This window comes from Heptranchias perlo, chromosome 25 (genome assembly GCF_035084215.1).
Source record: "Heptranchias perlo isolate sHepPer1 chromosome 25, sHepPer1.hap1, whole genome shotgun sequence".
NCBI lineage: Eukaryota > Metazoa > Chordata > Chondrichthyes > Hexanchiformes > Hexanchidae > Heptranchias > Heptranchias perlo.
Genome location: NC_090349.1, coordinates 4038333 through 4057489, shown reverse-complemented (window position 1 = coordinate 4057489; position 19157 = coordinate 4038333). Strand labels below are relative to the sequence as shown.

General features: G+C 43.8%; 1 protein-coding gene across 1 annotated transcript in view; it reads right to left on the bottom strand.

The window, feature by feature from the left end:
• LOC137341943 (glutathione S-transferase theta-1-like) overlaps positions 1-16731 on the bottom strand; it is a 40124-nt gene extending 23393 nt beyond the window's left edge. The window contains exons 1-2 of the mRNA XM_068005464.1: positions 16405-16731; positions 3074-3161 (exon numbers count right to left, since the gene is read on the bottom strand). Coding sequence (XP_067861565.1) covers positions 3074-3161; positions 16405-16516 — 200 coding nt within the window. The 5' untranslated portion in view covers positions 16517-16731. The remainder of the gene's footprint in view (positions 1-3073; positions 3162-16404) is intronic.
• Between the last annotated feature and the right edge of the window lie 2426 nt (positions 16732-19157).

The window sequence follows — 19157 nt, the reverse complement described above, 5'->3', positions numbered from 1 at the left end:
GAGTCGCTCCCGGACAGTGTCAGTCCCATCAGTGTTGCTGCTAGCCAGTGTCAGTTATGGCCAGTGTCACCCCCGGTCAGTGTCACTCCAGGTCAGTGTCAGTCCTGGTCAGTCTTTGTCCCAGTCAGTATCAGTCCCGGTCAGTGTCAATCCCGTTCAGTGTCACTCCCGGTCTGTGTCACTCCTGGCCTGTGTCACTCTCGGTCACTGTCAGTCCGGGTCAGTGTCTGTCCCGGTCATTGTCAGTCATGGTCAGCGTCACTCCCAGTCAGTGTCATTCACAGTAAGTGTCAGTTCCGGTCAGTATCATTCATGGTCAGTGTCAGTCATGGACAGCGTCACTCCCGGTCAGTGTCAGTCCAGGTCAGTGTCAATCCCACTCAGTGTCACTCCTGGTCAGTGTCAGTCCCGGTCAGTGTCAGTCCCGGTCAGTATCACTCCCGGTCAAAGTCGCTTCTGGACAGTGTCACTCCCGGTCTGTGTCACGCCCGGTCAGTGTCAGGCCCGGTCAGTGTCAGGCCTGGTCAGTGTCAGTCCCACTCAGTGTCACTCCTGGTCAGTGTCAGTCCCGGTCAGTGTCAGTCCTGGTCAGTATCACTCCCGGTCAGAGTCGCTTCTGGACAGTGTCACTCCCGGTCTGTGTCACTCCTGGTCAGTGTCACTCCTGATCACTGCCACACCCGGCCAGTGTCAGTCCCAGTCAGTATCAACCATGGTCAATGTCACTCCCGATCAGTGTCACTCCCAATCAGTAACATTCATGGTCAGTGTCAGTGCCGGTCAGTGTCAGGCCCGGTCAGTGTCAGTCCCAGTCAGTGTCACTCATGGTCAGTGTCAGTCCCAGTCAGTATCAATCATGGTCAGTGTCACTCCCGATCAGTGACATTCATGGTCAGTGTCAGTCCCGGTCAGTGTCACTCCTGGTCAGAGTCGCTCCCGGACAGTGTCATTCCCGTCAGTGTTGCTGCTGGCCAGTGTCAGTTACGGCCAGTGTCACTCCTGATCATTGTGACTCCCGGTCAGTGACACACCCGATCAGTGTCACTCCCAATCAGTGTCAGTCCTGGTCAGTCTCTGTCCTGTTTAGCGTCATTCTCAGTCAGTGTCACTCGCGTAAGTGTCAGTTCCGGTCAGTGTCAATCCCGGTCAGTGTTGCTGCCGGTCAGTGTCACTCCCAGTCAGTAACTGTCCTTGTCAGCAACCGTCCCAATCACTGTTACTCTGGTCATTGTGACTCCCGGTCAACGACACACCCGATTAGTGTCACTCCCAATCAGGATCAGTCTCGGTCAGTATCAGTCCCGATCAGTGTCAGTCCCGGTCGGTGTCAGTCCTGGTCAGTGTCAGTCCTATTCAGTATTACTGCCGGTCAGTGTCACTCCTGGTCAGTTTCAGTCCCGGTTAGTGTTGATCCCGGTCAGTGTCATTCCTCATCATTGTCAGTCCCAGTCAGTTTCAGTCCCAGTCAGTTTCAGTCCCAGTCAGTTTCAGTCCCAGTCAGTTTCAGTTCTGGTCAGTGTCGATCTCGGTCAATGCCATTTCTCGTCATTGTCAGTCCCAGTCAGGGTCTTCCCCAGTCAGTGTCATTCCTGGTTTTTGGTAGTTCCGGTCAGCGTCAGTGCCGGTCACTGTGTCTCTTGGTCATTGTCACACCTGGTCAATGTCACGCCCAATCAATGTCAGTCCTGGTCAGTGTCTGTCTCAGTCAGAGTCACTCCAGGTCAGTGTCAGTCCGGGATACTGTCAGTCCTGGTCAGTGTCAGTCCTGGTCAGTGTCAGTCCTGGTCAGTGTCTGTCTCAGTCAGAGTCACTCCAGGTCAGTGTCAGTCCTGGTCAGTGTCTGTCTCAGTCAGTGTCAGTCCGGGATACTGTCAGTCCTGGTCAGTGTCAGTCCTGGTCAGTGTCAGTCCTGGTCAGTGTCAGTCCTGGTCAGTGTCTATCTCAGTCAGAGTCACTCCAGGTCAGTGTCAGTCCGGGATACTGTCAGTCCTGGTCAGTGTCAGTCCTGGTCAGTGTCTGTCTCAGTCAGTGTCAGTCCGGGATACTGTCAGTCCTGGTCAGTGTCAGTCCTGGTCAGTGTCAGTCCTGGTCAGTGTCAGTCCTGGTCAGTGTCTATCTCAGTCAGAGTCACTCCAGGTCAGTGTCAGTCCGGGATACTGTCAGTCCTGGTCAGTGTCAGTCCTGGACAGTGTCAGTCCTGGTCAGTGTCAGCCTCCCCCCACCCCACCCCAAGACTGCCCCTGGTCTTTCTTCAGCCCGCAGTGTATTGTTTACCCACAGACTCCTGATTTCACTGCAACCAATGGTTATCTCCGCCCACTCTTTTAAGTTCAGTAATAGTGCGTGGGGGTTACAATGGGCTTTGTTGTAATGCTCCAGTTTGCCCATATGTTGATAGTGGCCACACGTCCAACCAAATTCAGCATTGTCCGTAGAAATTTTGGGCCAATCTAAGTAGAATGATACAGCACAGAAAGAGGCCATTTGGCCCATCGTGCCTGTGCTGGCTGTTTGAAAGAGCCATGATGTGGAGATGCCGGTGATGGACTGGGGTGGACAAATGTAAGGAATCTTACAACACCAGGTTATAGTCCAACAGTTTTATTTCCCATAGCCCTGCACATTTTTCCTTCTCAAGTATATATCCAACTCCCTTTTGAAAGTTCCCTCTCAGGTGGACGTTAAAGATCCCATGGCACTATTTGAAGAAGAGCAAGGGCGTTCTCCCGGTGTCCTGGCCAATATTTATCCCTCAACTAACATCGCTGAAAAAGCAGAGGGCCTCTTTCTGGACATCATCCCTTTGATGTTTGTGGGATCTTGCTGTGCGCAAATTGGCTGCATTACAACAGTGACTTTGCTTCAAAAGTACTTCATTGTCTGTAAAGCACTTTGGGACGACCTGCAGTCGTGAAAGGCACCATAGAAATGCAAATCTTTTTTTCTGACACACACTCTCTACATCAGAGGCTGCTTCAGTCCATCAGTAAAAATAACCTGAAAAAATCGACGCCCCTCACCTGGTAAGCAGAGAATTTGTTGAAACAGTTTTGGATTAGAATCATGTACTGACCTCTCTGCCAGTGTGAAGTCCCCATCCTTTATCGCTGGCACTTGTCTCAAGGCATTAACTTTCCCAAATTCCTTGCTGAACTGCTGGCCTGCAGCCAAGAAAACAATACATTACAATAAAGAACAGGCCATTGATCAGACCATCAAACCAAGGTCATAGAATGTCACCATGTGTGTCTATTTATGGGTTTGAGGGATGGCAGGTAATGTGGACTTGGTCCATCTTCAACTGCTGTGAAACTGGGTGATAGAAATAGGTTTTCAGGACATGGACAGTAACCTGTGAATATAGTCAAGAGTGTAACCAGCACCGGTGTGTTACTCTGTGTAAATAGTTCACACCGTGTGATACTCTGCGTAAATAGTTCACACCGTGTGATACTCTGTGTAAATAGTTCACACCGTGTGATACTCTGTGTAAATAGTTCACACCGTGTGATACTCTGTGTAAATAGTTCACACCGTGTGATACTCTGTGTAAATAGTTCACACCGTGTGATACTCTGTGTAAATAGTTCACACCGTGTGATACTCTGTGTAAATGGTTCACACAGTCTGATACTCTGTGTAAATGGTTCACACTGTGTGATACTCTGTGTAAATGGTTCACACTGTGTGATACTCTGTGTAAATGGTTCACACTGTGTGATACTCTGTGTAAATGGTTCACACTGTCTGATACTCTGTGTAAATGGTTCACACTGTGTGATACTCTGTGCAAATGGTTCACACTGTCTGATACTCTGTGCAAATGGTTCACACTGTCTGATACTCTGTGTAAATGGTTCATATCGGTGTGAAAATCTGTGTAAATGGTGCACACTATGTGATACTCTGTATAAATGGTTCACACCGTGTGATACTCTGTATAAATGGTTCACACCAGTGTGATACTCTGTGTAAATGGTTCACACCGTGTGATACTCTGAATAAATGGTTCACACCATGTGATACTCTGTATAAATGGTTCACATTTGCGTGATACTCTGTATAAATGGTTCACACTGTGTGACACTCTGTGTAAATGGTTCACACTGTGTGATAATCTGTATTAATGGTTCACACTGTGTGATACTCTGTGTTAATGGTTCACTCTGTGTGATACTCTGTATAAATGGTTCACATTGTGTGATACTCTGTGTTAATGGTTCACTCTGTGTGATACTCTGTATAAATGGCTCACACTGTGTGATACTCTGTGTAAATGGTTCACACTGTGTGATACACTGTAAAAATGGTTCACACTGTGTGATACTCTGTATAAATGGTTCACATTGTGTGATATTCTGTGTTAATGGTTCACTCTGTGTGATACTCTGTATAAATGGCTCACATTGTGTGATATTCTGTGTAAATGGTTCACACTGTGTGATACACTGTATAAATGGTTCACATCGTGTGATACTCTGTATAAATGGTTCACACTGTGTGATACTCTGTGTAAATGGTTCACTCTGTGTGATACTCTGTAAAAATGGTTCACACCGTGTGATACACTGTATAAATGGTTCACATCGTGTGATAATCTGTATAAATGGTTCACACTGTGTGATACTCTGTGTAAATGGTTCACACTGTGTGATACTCTGTAAAAATGGTTCACACCGTGTGATACTCTGTATAAATGGTTCACACTGTGTGATAATCTATGTATATGGTTCACACTGGTGTGATACTCTGTGTAAATGGTTCAAACTGTCTGATATTCTGTGTAAATGATTCAGACCGGTGTGATACTCTGTATAAATGGTTCACAATGGTGTGATTCCCTGCATTAATGGTTCACACCAGAGTGATACTCTGTGTAAATGGTTCACACCGTGTGAAACTCTGTATAAATGGTTCACACTGTGTAATACTCTGTGTTAATGGTTCACACCGTGTGATAATCTGTGTTTATGGTTCACACTGTGTGATACTCTGTATAAATGGTTCACACCATGTGATACCTTGTATAAATGGTACACACCAGTGTGATACTCTGTGTAAAAGGTTCACAATGGTGTGATTCCCTGTATTACTGGTTCACACCGGTGTGATACTCTGTGTAAATGGTTCACACCGTGTGATACTCTGTATAAATGGTTCACACCGTGTGATACTCTGTGTAAATGGTTCACACCAGATTGATACTCTGAGTAAATGGTTCACACCAGTGTGATACTCTGTATAAATGGTTCACATTCGCGTGATACTCTGTATAAATGGTTCACACTGTGTAATACTCTGGGTAAATGGTTCACACCGGTGTGACACTCTGTATAAATGGTTCACACTGTGTGATACTCTGTGTAAATAGTTCACACTGGTGTGATACTATGTGTAAATGGTGCACACCATGTGATACTCTGTATAAATATTTCACACTGGTGTGATACTCTGTATAAATGGTTCACACTGTGTGATACTCTGTGTAAATGGTTCACACCGGTGTGATACTCTGTGTAAATGGTTCACACTGGTGTGATACTATGTGTAAATGGTGCACACCGTGTGATACTCTGTATAAATATTTCACACTGGTGTCATACTCTGTATAAATGGTTCACACTGTGTGATACTCTGTGTAAATGGTTCACACCGTGTGAAACTCTGTATAAATGGTTCACACTGTGTAATACTCTGTGTTAATGGTTCACACCATGTGATAATCTGTGTTTATGGTTCACACTGTGTGATACTCTGTATAAATGATTCACACCATGTGATACTTTCTATAAATGGTACACACCAGTGTGATACTCTGTGTAAAAGGTTCACAATGGTGTGATTCCCTGTATTACTGGTTCACACCGGTGTGATACTCTGTGTAAATGGTTCACACCGTGTGATACTCTGTATAAATGGTTCACACCGTGTGATACTCTGTGTAAATGGTTCACACCAGTGTGATACTCTGTATAAATGGTTCACATTCGCGTGATACTCTGTATAAATGGTTCACACTGTGTAATACTCTGGGTAAATGGTTCACACCGGTGTGACACTCTGTATAAATGGTTCACACTGTGTGATACTCTGTGTAAATGGTTCACACTGGTGTGATACTATGTGTAAATGGTGCACACCGTGTGATACTCTGTATAAATATTTCACACTGGTGTGATACTCTGTATAAATGGTTCACACTGTGTGATACTCTGTGTAAATGGTTCACACCGGTGTGATACTCTGTGTAAATGGTTCACACTGGTGTGATACTATGTGTAAATGGTGCACACCGTGTGATACTCTGTATAAATATTTCACACTGGTGTGATACTCTGTATAAATGGTTCACACTGGTGTGATACTATGTGTAAATGGTGCACACCGTGTGATACTCTGTATAAATATTTCACACTGGTGTCATACTCTGTATAAATGGTTCACACTGTGTGATACTCTGTGTAAATGGTTCACACTGTGTGATACTCTATGTAAATGGTGCACATTGTTTGATACTCTGTGTAAATAGTTCACACCGTGTGATTCTCTGTATAATTGGTTCACAATGGTGTGACACTCTGTATAAACAGTTCACACCGGTGTGATACTCTGCGTAAAAGGTTCACAATGGTGTGATTCTCTGTATTAATGGTTCACACCGGTGTGATAATCTGTGTAAATGGTACACAGCGGTGTGATACTCTGTGTAAATGGTTCACACCGTTGATACTCTGTATAAAAGATTCACATTCGCGTGATACTCTGTATAAATGGTTCACACTGTGTGTTACTCTGTACAAATGATTCACACTGTGTGATACTCTGTGTAAATGGTTCACACCAGTGTGATACTCTGTATAAATGGTTCACACCAGTGTGATACTCTGTATAAATGGTTCACACCGTGTGATACTCTGTATAAATGGTTCACACTGTGTGGTACTTTGTGTAAATGGTTCACACCGTGTGATACTCTGTATAAATGGTTCACACTGTGTGATAATCTGTGTATATGGTTCACACTGTTGTGATACTCTGTGTAAATGGTTCACACCGGTGTGATACTCTGTGTATATGGTTCACACAGGTGTGATACTCTGTGTAAATGGTTCACACCGTGTGATACTCTGTGTAAAAGGTTCACAATGGTGTGATACTCTGTATAATTGGTTCACACCAGTGTGATAATCTGTATAAATGGTTCACACTGTGTGATACTCTGTGTAAATGGTTCACTCTGTGTGATACTCTGTATAAATGATTCACACTGTGTGATACTCTGTGTAAATGGTTCACACCGTGTGATAGTCTGTGTAAATGGTTCACTCTGTGTGATACTCTGTATAAATGGTTCACACCGTGTGATACTCTGTATAAATGGTTCACACCGTGTGATAGTCTGTGGAAATGGTTCACACCGTGTGATACTCTGTGTATATGGTTCACACTAGTGTGATACTCTGTCTAAATGGTTCACACCGTGTGACACTCTGTGTATATGGTTCACACTAGTGTGATACTCTGTGTAAATGGTTCACACCGTGTGACACTCTGTGTAAATGGTTCACACTGGTGTGACACTCTGTATAAACGGTTCACACCGGTGTGATAATCTGTGTAAATGGTTCACACTGGTGTGATACTCTGTATAAATGGTTCACACTGTGTGATACACTGTATAAATGGTTCACACTGTGTGATACTCTGTATAAATCGCTCACACCGTGTGATACTCTGTATAAATGATTCACACTGTGTGATAGTCTGTGTAAATGGTTCACACTGTGTGATACTCTGTGTAAATGGTTCACAATGTGTGATACTCTGTGTAAATGGTTCACACTGTGTGATACTCTGTGTAAATGGTTCACAATGTGTGATACTCTGTGTAAATGGTTCACACTGTGTGATACTCTGTGTAAATGGTTCACACTGTGTGATAATCTGTGTAAATGGTTCACACTGTGTGATACTCTGTGTAAATTGTTCACAATGTGTGATACTCTGTGTAAATGGTTCACACTGTGTGATACTCTGTGTAAATGGTTCACTCTGTGTGATACTCTGTGTAAATGGTTCACACTGTGTGATACTCTGTGTAAATGGTTCACTCTGTGTGATACTCTGTGTAAATGGTTCACACTGTGTGATACTCTGTGTAAATGGTTCACAATGTGTGATACTCTGTGTAAATGGTTCACACTGTGTGATACTCTGTGTAAATGGTTCACACTGTGTGATACTCTGTGTAAATTGTTCACACCGTGTGATACTCTGTGTAAATGGTTCACTCTGTGTGATACTCTGTGTAAATGGTTCACACTGTGTGATACTCTGTGTAAATCGTTCACACCGTGTGATACTCTGTGTAAATGGTTCACACTGTGTGATACTCTGTGTAAATGGTTCACACTGTGTGATACTCTGTGTAAATGGTTCACACTGTGTGATACTCTGTGTAAATCGTTCACACCGTGTGATACTCTGTGTAAATGGTTCACACTGTGTGATAATCTGTGTAAATGGTGCACACCGGTGTGATACTCTGTATAAATGGTTCACACCGGTGTGATACTCTGTGTATATGGTTCACACTAGTGTGATACACTGTGTAAATGGTTCACACCGTGTGACACTCTGTGTAAATGGTTCACACTGGTGTGACACTCTGTATAAACGGTTCACACCGGTGTGATACTCTGTGTCAAAGGTTCACATTCGCGTGATACTCTGTATAAATGGTTCACACTGTGTGTTACTCTGTATAAATGATTCACACTGTGTGATACTCTGTGTAAATGGTTCACACTGTGTGATACTCTGTATAAATGGTTCACACCGTGTGATACTCTGTATAAATGGTTCACACCATGTGATTCTATGTGTAAATGGTTCACAATGGTGTCATTCTCTGTATTAATGGTTCACACCGGTTTGATACTCTGTGTAAATGGTTCACACCGGTGTGATACTCTGTGTAAATGGTTCATACCATGTGATACTCTGTGTAAATGGTTCACACTGGTGTGATACTCCGTGTAAATGGTTCACAATGGTGTGATTCTCTGTATTAATCGTTCACACCGGTGTGATGCTCTGTATAAATGGTTCACACCGTGTGATACTCTGTATAAATGGTTCACACTGTGTGATACTTTGTGTAAATGGTTCACACCGTGTGATACTCTGTATAAATGGTTCACACTGTGTGATAATCTGTGTATATGGTTCACACTGTTGTGATACTCTGTGTAAATGGTTCACACCGGTGTGATACTCTGTGTATATGGTTCACACAGGTGTGATACTCTGTGTAAATGGTTCACACCGTGTGATACTCTGTGTAAAAGGTTCACAATGGTGTGATACTCTGTATAATTGGTTCACACCAGTGTGATAATCTGTATAAATGGTTCACACTGTGTGATACTCTGTGTAAATGGTTCACTCTGTGTGATACTCTGTATAAATGATTCACACTGTGTGATACTCTGTGTAAATGGTTCACACCGGTGTGATACTCTGTGTAAATGGTTCACACCGTGTGATAGTCTGTGTAAATGGTTCACTCTGTGTGATACTCTGTATAAATGGTTCACACCGTGTGATACTCTGTATAAATGGTTCACACCGTGTGATAGTCTGTGGAAATGGTTCACACCGTGTGATACTCTGTGTATATGGTTCACACTAGTGTGATACTCTGTGTAAATGGTTCACACCGTGTGACACTCTGTGTATATGGTTCACACTAGTGTGATACTCTGTGTAAATGGTTCACACCGTGTGACACTCTGTGTAAATGGTTCACACTGGTGTGACACTCTGTATAAACGGTTCACACCGGTGTGATAATCTGTGTAAATGGTTCACACTGGTGTGATACTCTGTATAAATGGTTCACACTGTGTGATACACTGTATAAATGGTTCACACTGTGTGATACTCTGTATAAATCGCTCACACCGTGTGATACTCTGTATAAATGATTCACACTGTGTGATAGTCTGTGTAAATGGTTCACACTGTGTGATACTCTGTGTAAATGGTTCACAATGTGTGATACTCTGTGTAAATGGTTCACACTGTGTGATACTCTGTGTAAATGGTTCACTCTGTGTGATACTCTGTGTAAATGGTTCACACTGTGTGATACTCTGTGTAAATGGTTCACTCTGTGTGATACTCTGTGTAAATGGTTCACACTGTGTGATACTCTGTGTAAATGGTTCACAATGTGTGATACTCTGTGTAAATGGTTCACACTGTGTGATACTCTGTGTAAATGGTTCACACAGTGTGATACTCTGTGTAAATGGTTCACACTGTGTGATACTCTGTGTAAATTGTTCACACCGTGTGATACTCTGTGTAAATGGTTCACTCTGTGTGATACTCTGTGTAAATGGTTCACACTGTGTGATACTCTGTGTAAATCGTTCACACCGTGTGATACTCTGTGTAAATGGTTCACACTGTGTGATACTCTGTGTAAATGGTTCACACTGTGTGATACTCTGTGTAAATGGTTCACACTGTGTGATACTCTGTGTAAATCGTTCACACCGTGTGATACTCTGTGTAAATGGTTCACACTGTGTGATAATCTGTGTAAATGGTGCACACCGGTGTGATACTCTGTATAAATGGTTCACACTGGTGTGATACTCTGTGTAAATGGTTCACACCGTGTGACACTCTGTGTAAATGGTTCACACTGGTGTGACACTCTGTATAAACGGTTCACACCGGTGTGATACTCTGTGTCAAAGGTTCACATTCGCGTGATACTCTGTATAAATGGTTCACACTGTGTGTTACTCTGTATAAATGATTCACACTGTGTGATACTCTGTGTAAATGGTTCACACTGTGTGATACTCTGTATAAATGGTTCACACCATGTGATTCTATGTGTAAATGGTTCACAATGGTGTCATTCTCTGTATTAATGGTTCACACCGGTTTGATACTCTGTGTAAATGGTTCACACCGGTGTGATACTCTGTGTAAATGGTTCATACCATGTGATACTCTGTGTAAATGGTTCACACTGGTGTGATACTCCGTGTAAATGGTTCACAATGGTGTGATTCTCTGTATTAATCGTTCACACCGGTGTGATGCTCTGTGTAAATGGTTCACACCATGTGATACTCTGTGTAAATGGTTCACACCGTGTGATACTCTGCGTAAATGGTTCACACCGTGTGATACTCTGTATAAATGGTTCACACCGTGTGATACTCTGTGTAAATAGTTCACACTTTGTGATACTCTGTGTAAATGGTTCACACTGTGTGATACTCTGTGTTAATGGTTCACAATGTGTGATACTCTGTGTAAATGGTTCACACTGTGTGATACTCTGTGTAAATGGTTCACTCTGTGTGATACTCTGTGTAAATGGTTCACACTGTGTGATACTCTGTGTAAATGGTTCACTCTGTGTGATACTCTGTGTAAATGGTTCACACTGTGTGATACTCTGTGTAAATGGTTCACAATGTGTGATACTCTGTGTAAATGGTTCACACTGTGTGATACTCTGTGTAAATGGTTCACACTGTGTGATACTCTGTGTAAATGGTTCACACTGTGTGATACTCTGTGTAAATTGTTCACACCATGTGATACTCTGTGTAAATGGTTCACTCTGTGTGATACTCTGTGTAAATGGTTCACACTGTGTGATACTCTGTGTAAATGGTTCACACTGTGTGATAATCTGTGTAAATGGTGCACACCGGTGTGATACTCTGTATAAATGGTTCACACCGGTGTGATACTCTGTGTATATGGTTCACACTAGTGTGATACTCTGTGTAAATGGTTCACACCGTGTGACACTCTGTGTAAATGGTTCACACTGGTGTGACACTCTGTATAAACGGTTCACACCGGTGTGATACTCTGTGTCAAAGGTTCACATTCGCGTGATACTCTGTATAAATGGTTCACACTGTGTGTTACTCTGTATAAATGATTCACACTGTGTGATACTCTGTGTAAATGGTTCACACTGTGTGATACTCTGTATAAATGGTTCACACCGTGTGATACTCTGTATAAATGGTTCACACCATGTGATTCTATGTGTAAATGGTTCACAATGGTGTCATTCTCTGTATTAATGGTTCACACCGGTTTGATACTCTGTGTAAATGGTTCACACTGGTGTGATACTCTGTGTAAATGGTTCATACCATGTGATACTCTGTGTAAATGGTTCACAATGTGTGATACTCTGTGTAAATGGTTCACACTGTGTGATACTCTGTGTAAATGGTTCACACAGTGTGATACTCTGTGTAAATGGTTCACACTGTGTGATACTCTGTGTAAATTGTTCACACCGTGTGATACTCTGTGTAAATGGTTCACTCTGTGTGATACTCTGTGTAAATGGTTCACACTGTGTGATACTCTGTGTAAATCGTTCACACCGTGTGATACTCTGTGTAAATGGTTCACACTGTGTGATACTCTGTGTAAATGGTTCACACTGTGTGATACTCTGTGTAAATGGTTCACACTGTGTGATACTCTGTGTAAATCGTTCACACCGTGTGATACTCTGTGTAAATGGTTCACACTGTGTGATAATCTGTGTAAATGGTGCACACCGGTGTGATACTCTGTATAAATGGTTCACACTGGTGTGATACTCTGTGTAAATGGTTCACACCGTGTGACACTCTGTGTAAATGGTTCACACTGGTGTGACACTCTGTATAAACGGTTCACACCGGTGTGATACTCTGTGTCAAAGGTTCACATTCGCGTGATACTCTGTATAAATGGTTCACACTGTGTGTTACTCTGTATAAATGATTCACACTGTGTGATACTCTGTGTAAATGGTTCACACTGTGTGATACTCTGTATAAATGGTTCACACCATGTGATTCTATGTGTAAATGGTTCACAATGGTGTCATTCTCTGTATTAATGGTTCACACCGGTTTGATACTCTGTGTAAATGGTTCACACCGGTGTGATACTCTGTGTAAATGGTTCATACCATGTGATACTCTGTGTAAATGGTTCACACTGGTGTGATACTCCGTGTAAATGGTTCACAATGGTGTGATTCTCTGTATTAATCGTTCACACCGGTGTGATGCTCTGTGTAAATGGTTCACACCATGTGATACTCTGTGTAAATGGTTCACACCGTGTGATACTCTGCGTAAATGGTTCACACCGTGTGATACTCTGTATAAATGGTTCACACCGTGTGATACTCTGTGTAAATAGTTCACACTTTGTGATACTCTGTGTAAATGGTTCACACTGTGTGATACTCTGTGTTAATGGTTCACAATGTGTGATACTCTGTGTAAATGGTTCACACTGTGTGATACTCTGTGTAAATGGTTCACTCTGTGTGATACTCTGTGTAAATGGTTCACACTGTGTGATACTCTGTGTAAATGGTTCACTCTGTGTGATACTCTGTGTAAATGGTTCACACTGTGTGATACTCTGTGTAAATGGTTCACAATGTGTGATACTCTGTGTAAATGGTTCACACTGTGTGATACTCTGTGTAAATGGTTCACACTGTGTGATACTCTGTGTAAATGGTTCACACTGTGTGATACTCTGTGTAAATTGTTCACACCATGTGATACTCTGTGTAAATGGTTCACTCTGTGTGATACTCTGTGTAAATGGTTCACACTGTGTGATACTCTGTGTAAATGGTTCACACTGTGTGATAATCTGTGTAAATGGTGCACACCGGTGTGATACTCTGTATAAATGGTTCACACCGGTGTGATACTCTGTGTATATGGTTCACACTAGTGTGATACTCTGTGTAAATGGTTCACACCGTGTGACACTCTGTGTAAATGGTTCACACTGGTGTGACACTCTGTATAAACGGTTCACACCGGTGTGATACTCTGTGTCAAAGGTTCACATTCGCGTGATACTCTGTATAAATGGTTCACACTGTGTGTTACTCTGTATAAATGATTCACACTGTGTGATACTCTGTGTAAATGGTTCACACTGTGTGATACTCTGTATAAATGGTTCACACCGTGTGATACTCTGTATAAATGGTTCACACCATGTGATTCTATGTGTAAATGGTTCACAATGGTGTCATTCTCTGTATTAATGGTTCACACCGGTTTGATACTCTGTGTAAATGGTTCACACTGGTGTGATACTCTGTGTAAATGGTTCATACCATGTGATACTCTGTGTAAATGGTTCACACTGGTGTGATACTCCGTGTAAATGGTTCACAATGGTGTGATTCTCTGTATTAATCGTTCACACCGGTGTGATGCTCTGTGTAAATGGTTCACACCATGTGATACTCTGTGTAAATGGTTCACACCGTCTGATACTCTGCGTAAATGGTTCACACTGTGTGATACTCTGTATAAATGGTTCACACCGTGTGATACTCTGTGTAAATAGTTCACACTTTGTGATACTCTGTGTAAATGGTTCACACTGTGTGATACTCTGTGTTAATGGTTCACACCGTGTGATACTCTGTATTAATGGTTCACACTGTGTGATACTCTGTATAAATAGTTCACACTTTGTGATACTCTGCATAAATGGTTCACACTGTGTGATACTCTATGTAAATGGTTCACACTGGTGTGATATTCTGTATAAATGGTTCACACTGTGTGATACTCTGTACAAATGGTTCACACTGTGTGATAATCTGTGTATATGATTCACACTGGTGTGATACTCTGTGTAAATGGTTCACACCGGTGTGATACTCTGTGTATATGGTTCACACTGGTGTGATACTCTGTGTAAATGGTTCACACAGGTGTGATACTCTGTGTATATGGTTCTCACCGGTTTGATACTCTGTGTAAATGGTTCACACTGTGTGATACTCTGTGTAAATGGTTCACACTGGTGTGATACTCTGTATAAACGGTTCACACCGGTGTGATACTCTGTGTAAATGGTTCACAATGGTGTGATTCTCTGTATTAATGGTTCACACCGGTGTGATAATCTGTGTAAATGGTTCACTCTGGTGTGATACTCTGTATAAATGGTGCACACTGTATGATACTCTGTATAAATGGTTCACACGGTGTGATACTCTGTGTAAATGGTTCACACCATGTGATACTCTGTGTAAATGTTTCATACCGTGTGATACTCTGTATAAATGGTTCACACTGTGTGATACTCTGTGTAAATGGTTCACACCGTGTGATACTCTGTATAAATGGTTCACACCGTGTGATACTCTGTGTAAATGGTTCACACCGTGTGATACTCTGTGTAAATGGTTCACACCGTGTGATACTCTGTATAAATGGAGCATGGTGGGACTGAGGCCTACAACACTGCAGCCCTGATCCCCCCCACACCCTTTAAGTGGTCCTCCTAGCTGGGAGTGTGGGTTTGATGAGTTCACCCTTGGGGCTCGTGCTTGGACACACCAGTAAGGGCGGAATGGTGAGCCACTCGGAGCACAGGCTCAGTTCAATTCCCCGGCTGTGCTGAGTTATAGATCCCAGATATGGGTGGGGTTCCCCTCTTGATAAATATCCAGTGACAACCCCTGCCCCTTACCCCCACCTCCACTGCTGGAAATTGTGCATCAAGTGAGGAGGGGGGCGCTGTGATGCCCCACATGGTCAAATTACCTGCTTGAGACGCTGAGCTGGGTTACAGCAATGCCGGCCTGAGGGTCTAATCACGTCCTGCACCATGAGATTTAGCAACGAGACCTCATTTTTGAAATGACGGAATGTAACAAAAGAGGAGAGGAGAGAAGAGGAGGGGAGAGGAAAGGAGGGAAGGGGAGATGAGGGGAGTAGAGTGGAGGGAAGGGGAGAGAAGTGAAGTGGAGAGGAGAGAGGAGGGAAGGGGAGAGAAGGGAAGTGGAGAGGAGATAGCAGGGAAGGGAGAGAGGAGGGAAGGGGAGAGAAGGGAAGGAGAGAGGAGGGGAGTGGTGGAGAGAGGAGGGGAGAGGGGTGAAGAGGAGGGGAGGGGAGAGGAGGCAAGGAGTGGAGACGAGAGGAGGAGACAAGGGAGGGGAGGAGAAAGGAGGAGTAGTGGGAAGAGAAGAGGAGAGGAGGGAAGGGGAGGGAAGATGAGGGGACAGGAGGAGAGTAGAGGAGAGAAGAGGAGGGGAGTGGAAAAGAGAAGAGGAGGGGAAGGGAGAGAAGTGGAGAGGAGAGGAGTGGGGAATAGAGGAGAGGAGTGGGGAGGGGAAGAGAGGAGGGAAGGGAAGAGGAGGAGAAGGGAGGAGGGGAGAGGAGTGATGAGGAGAGGCAAGGAGAGGAGGAGTGGAGGGGAAGGGGAGAAAATGAACAAGAGCAAAAATTCAGATAACCAAATGGGCTTTAGCAATCAGTAATATCGCTCCAGCCCTCTCGTTGTTCCGTTCCTTACCTGCTGACAGATCGACAGACTTAAACTCAAATGCAATGTTGTTCTTCTTGGCGAATATGTAGACTGCTCGGCAGGGCTGTGAGTGCAGGTCCAGGTACAGCTCCAGGCCCATTTTGTTCTTTAGACTGAGGAGAGTAACTAGAATCCAGAGCTCAAGATATCAGCAGCAGCCCCTTGCCTGACAGACTGCCAATCCCTCCCCTCCACCCCCAGGGAGAAACAGGATGTGACTGGCAGACAGAGATCGAGTGGAGTTAAGCAAAAGAGCAGAGGGAGTTGGAGCAAATTCCTGCTCCACCCTGACAAACAAAACCTCTGTGTGATTTGCCAAGTCCAAAGATCTCAGGGCATACAAATGCTGATTACGAAATGTGGTTTAAAAACTGACCGCTTAATCATTTATTCTTTCCCTAAATATTCGAATATCTTTACACTGTACGAATTTCCCAGTGCAGCAGTGTGATTGTAGGCAGGACTCTGTCCTAAACCAGCCCTAACGGCTCAGTGCAGATCCTGGGCTTAAGGATCTCCATAAAAATTAATGATTAACAAATGACCTGTGTGAATGGCGCTCGGGATTATCGAGCGCTAAGCGCTGATGTCTGCCTGCTCCTTTATAGAGGCTGGCTGCTCATTAAAGTTCAGCACGGGATATCTTGGGCAGAAACTTAATGATCACAGAGAACGGGGAGGTGGAAGGTGTCGGAGTTCACCCTCTGCCTTCGCCAGCCCGCCTGCCGCTATACTGGAGGGAAGCTCGAAGTCTCGCTGCCAGCGAGGGTGCCTCGAGGAGGTTGATTTTGAGCACCCCTCGCCTGACGTTAATGGGGTCGGTAGCCACATGACGTAACTAGAACACCAATCGCCATTTTAGGTCAGAACTGGTGGTAGTCTGCTCCGTGCGCGGGCGATGGAAGGGAGGAGGCCCTCGAGAGGGTGTGGTGGGTTATTCCTGTGGGCCCCGGAGGAGCAGGAGTGAACCGTCATGGGGCCCACAGGAATAATCTGAGCAGCAGCTGTCCCGGGAACACTGGTCACCTCCCCACAGCTCGCCTGACGAATTTATGCCTGTGCTAGTGTGAATCACCTCTGCGCCAGTATAAACCACATCTGCACCAGTATAAATCACATCTGTGCTAGTGTGAAGCACATCTGTGCTGGTTTAAAACACATCTGCACTAGTATAAACCACATCTGTGCTAGTGAACCATGTCTGTGCTAGCATGAATCACCTCTGTGCTCGTATAAACCACATCTGTTCTAGTATAAATCACATCTGTGCTAGTGTGGACTACATCTGCGCGAGTATAAACCACATCTGCACTGATGTGAACCACATCTGAACTCGTATAAACCATACCTGCACTGGTATAAATCACATCTGATACTAGTGTGAATCACATCTGCGCTAGCGTGAACCGCGTCGATGCAAGTGTGAATTGCATATGTACTAGTGTGAACCACATCTGCTAGTGTGAATCATATCTGCACTATTATAAATCACATCTGTGCTAGTGTGAATCACATCTGTGCTAGTGTGAATCACATCTGCACTAGTGTGAATCACATCTGCACTATTATAATCTACGTCTGTGCTAGTGTGAACCATGTCTGTGCTAGTGTGAATCACCTCTGCGCCAGTATAAACCGCATCTGCGCTCATATAAATCACAACGGTGCTAGTGTGAACCACATCAGTGCTAGTAAAAGCCACATCTGCACTAGTATAAATCACCTCTGAGCTGGTGTGAATCCCATTGTGCTTATATAAATCACATCTTTTTTTTCCCAAAAATATACTTTATTCATAAAATTTGCAGCCCACTGCGCGCTGTCCCCGAGGAGGCTGCGTCATCCATCTCCTTCTGGAATGCGCCTTTGCAAAGAAGGTCTGGAGAGAGATGCAATGGTATCTGTCCAGGTTCGTCCCGAGCAGTTCCGTAACACAGGATTCTGTGCTCTACGGGCTGTTCCCGGGGACGCACACCGAGACAGACATCAACTGCTGCTGGAAGACCATTAACTTGGTGAAAGACGCCCTTCGGTCTGCCCGAAACCTGCTGGTCTTCCAGTGCAAGGAGCTGTCCTCGACAGAGTGTTGCAGACTGGCACATTCCAAGGTCCAGGACTACGTGCTCAGGGACGCACTGAGGATGGGTGCGGCCGCCGCAAAGGCTCTGTGGGGAAAGGCACCCGTTTAGAGCCTTCCCGCCATTGTATACCGAGGGGCTGCAATCAGGGAAAAACCCCCTCGGGACGAATGTAAAATTCAAATTGCTGTAATGTACCTGTAATGAATCTGTAATCAATAATCTGTATTGAGTGTGATGCAATGAGGCACCCTAGAGTGTGATGAACTGTAATTATGTACAATGTGTTCACTGAACTGTACTTGATGTAACCTGCAAATTGTATAATCTGTATTGTGTACGTTTGGAATGTGATATGACAACTGTATTATATAAATCACATCTTTTTTTTTCAAAAAATATACATTATTCATAAAATTTGCAGCAATACATACAATACAGTTGTCACATCACATTCCAAACGTACACAATACAGATCATACAATTTGCAGGTTCCATCAAGTACAGTTCAATGAACACATTGGACATAATTACAGTTCATGACACTCTAGGGTGCCTCATTGCAATACACTCAATACACATTTATGATAACAGGTACGTTACAGATCGTTTCCAGGTTCATTACAGATTCATTACAGTGACATTACATCAATTTGTATTTTA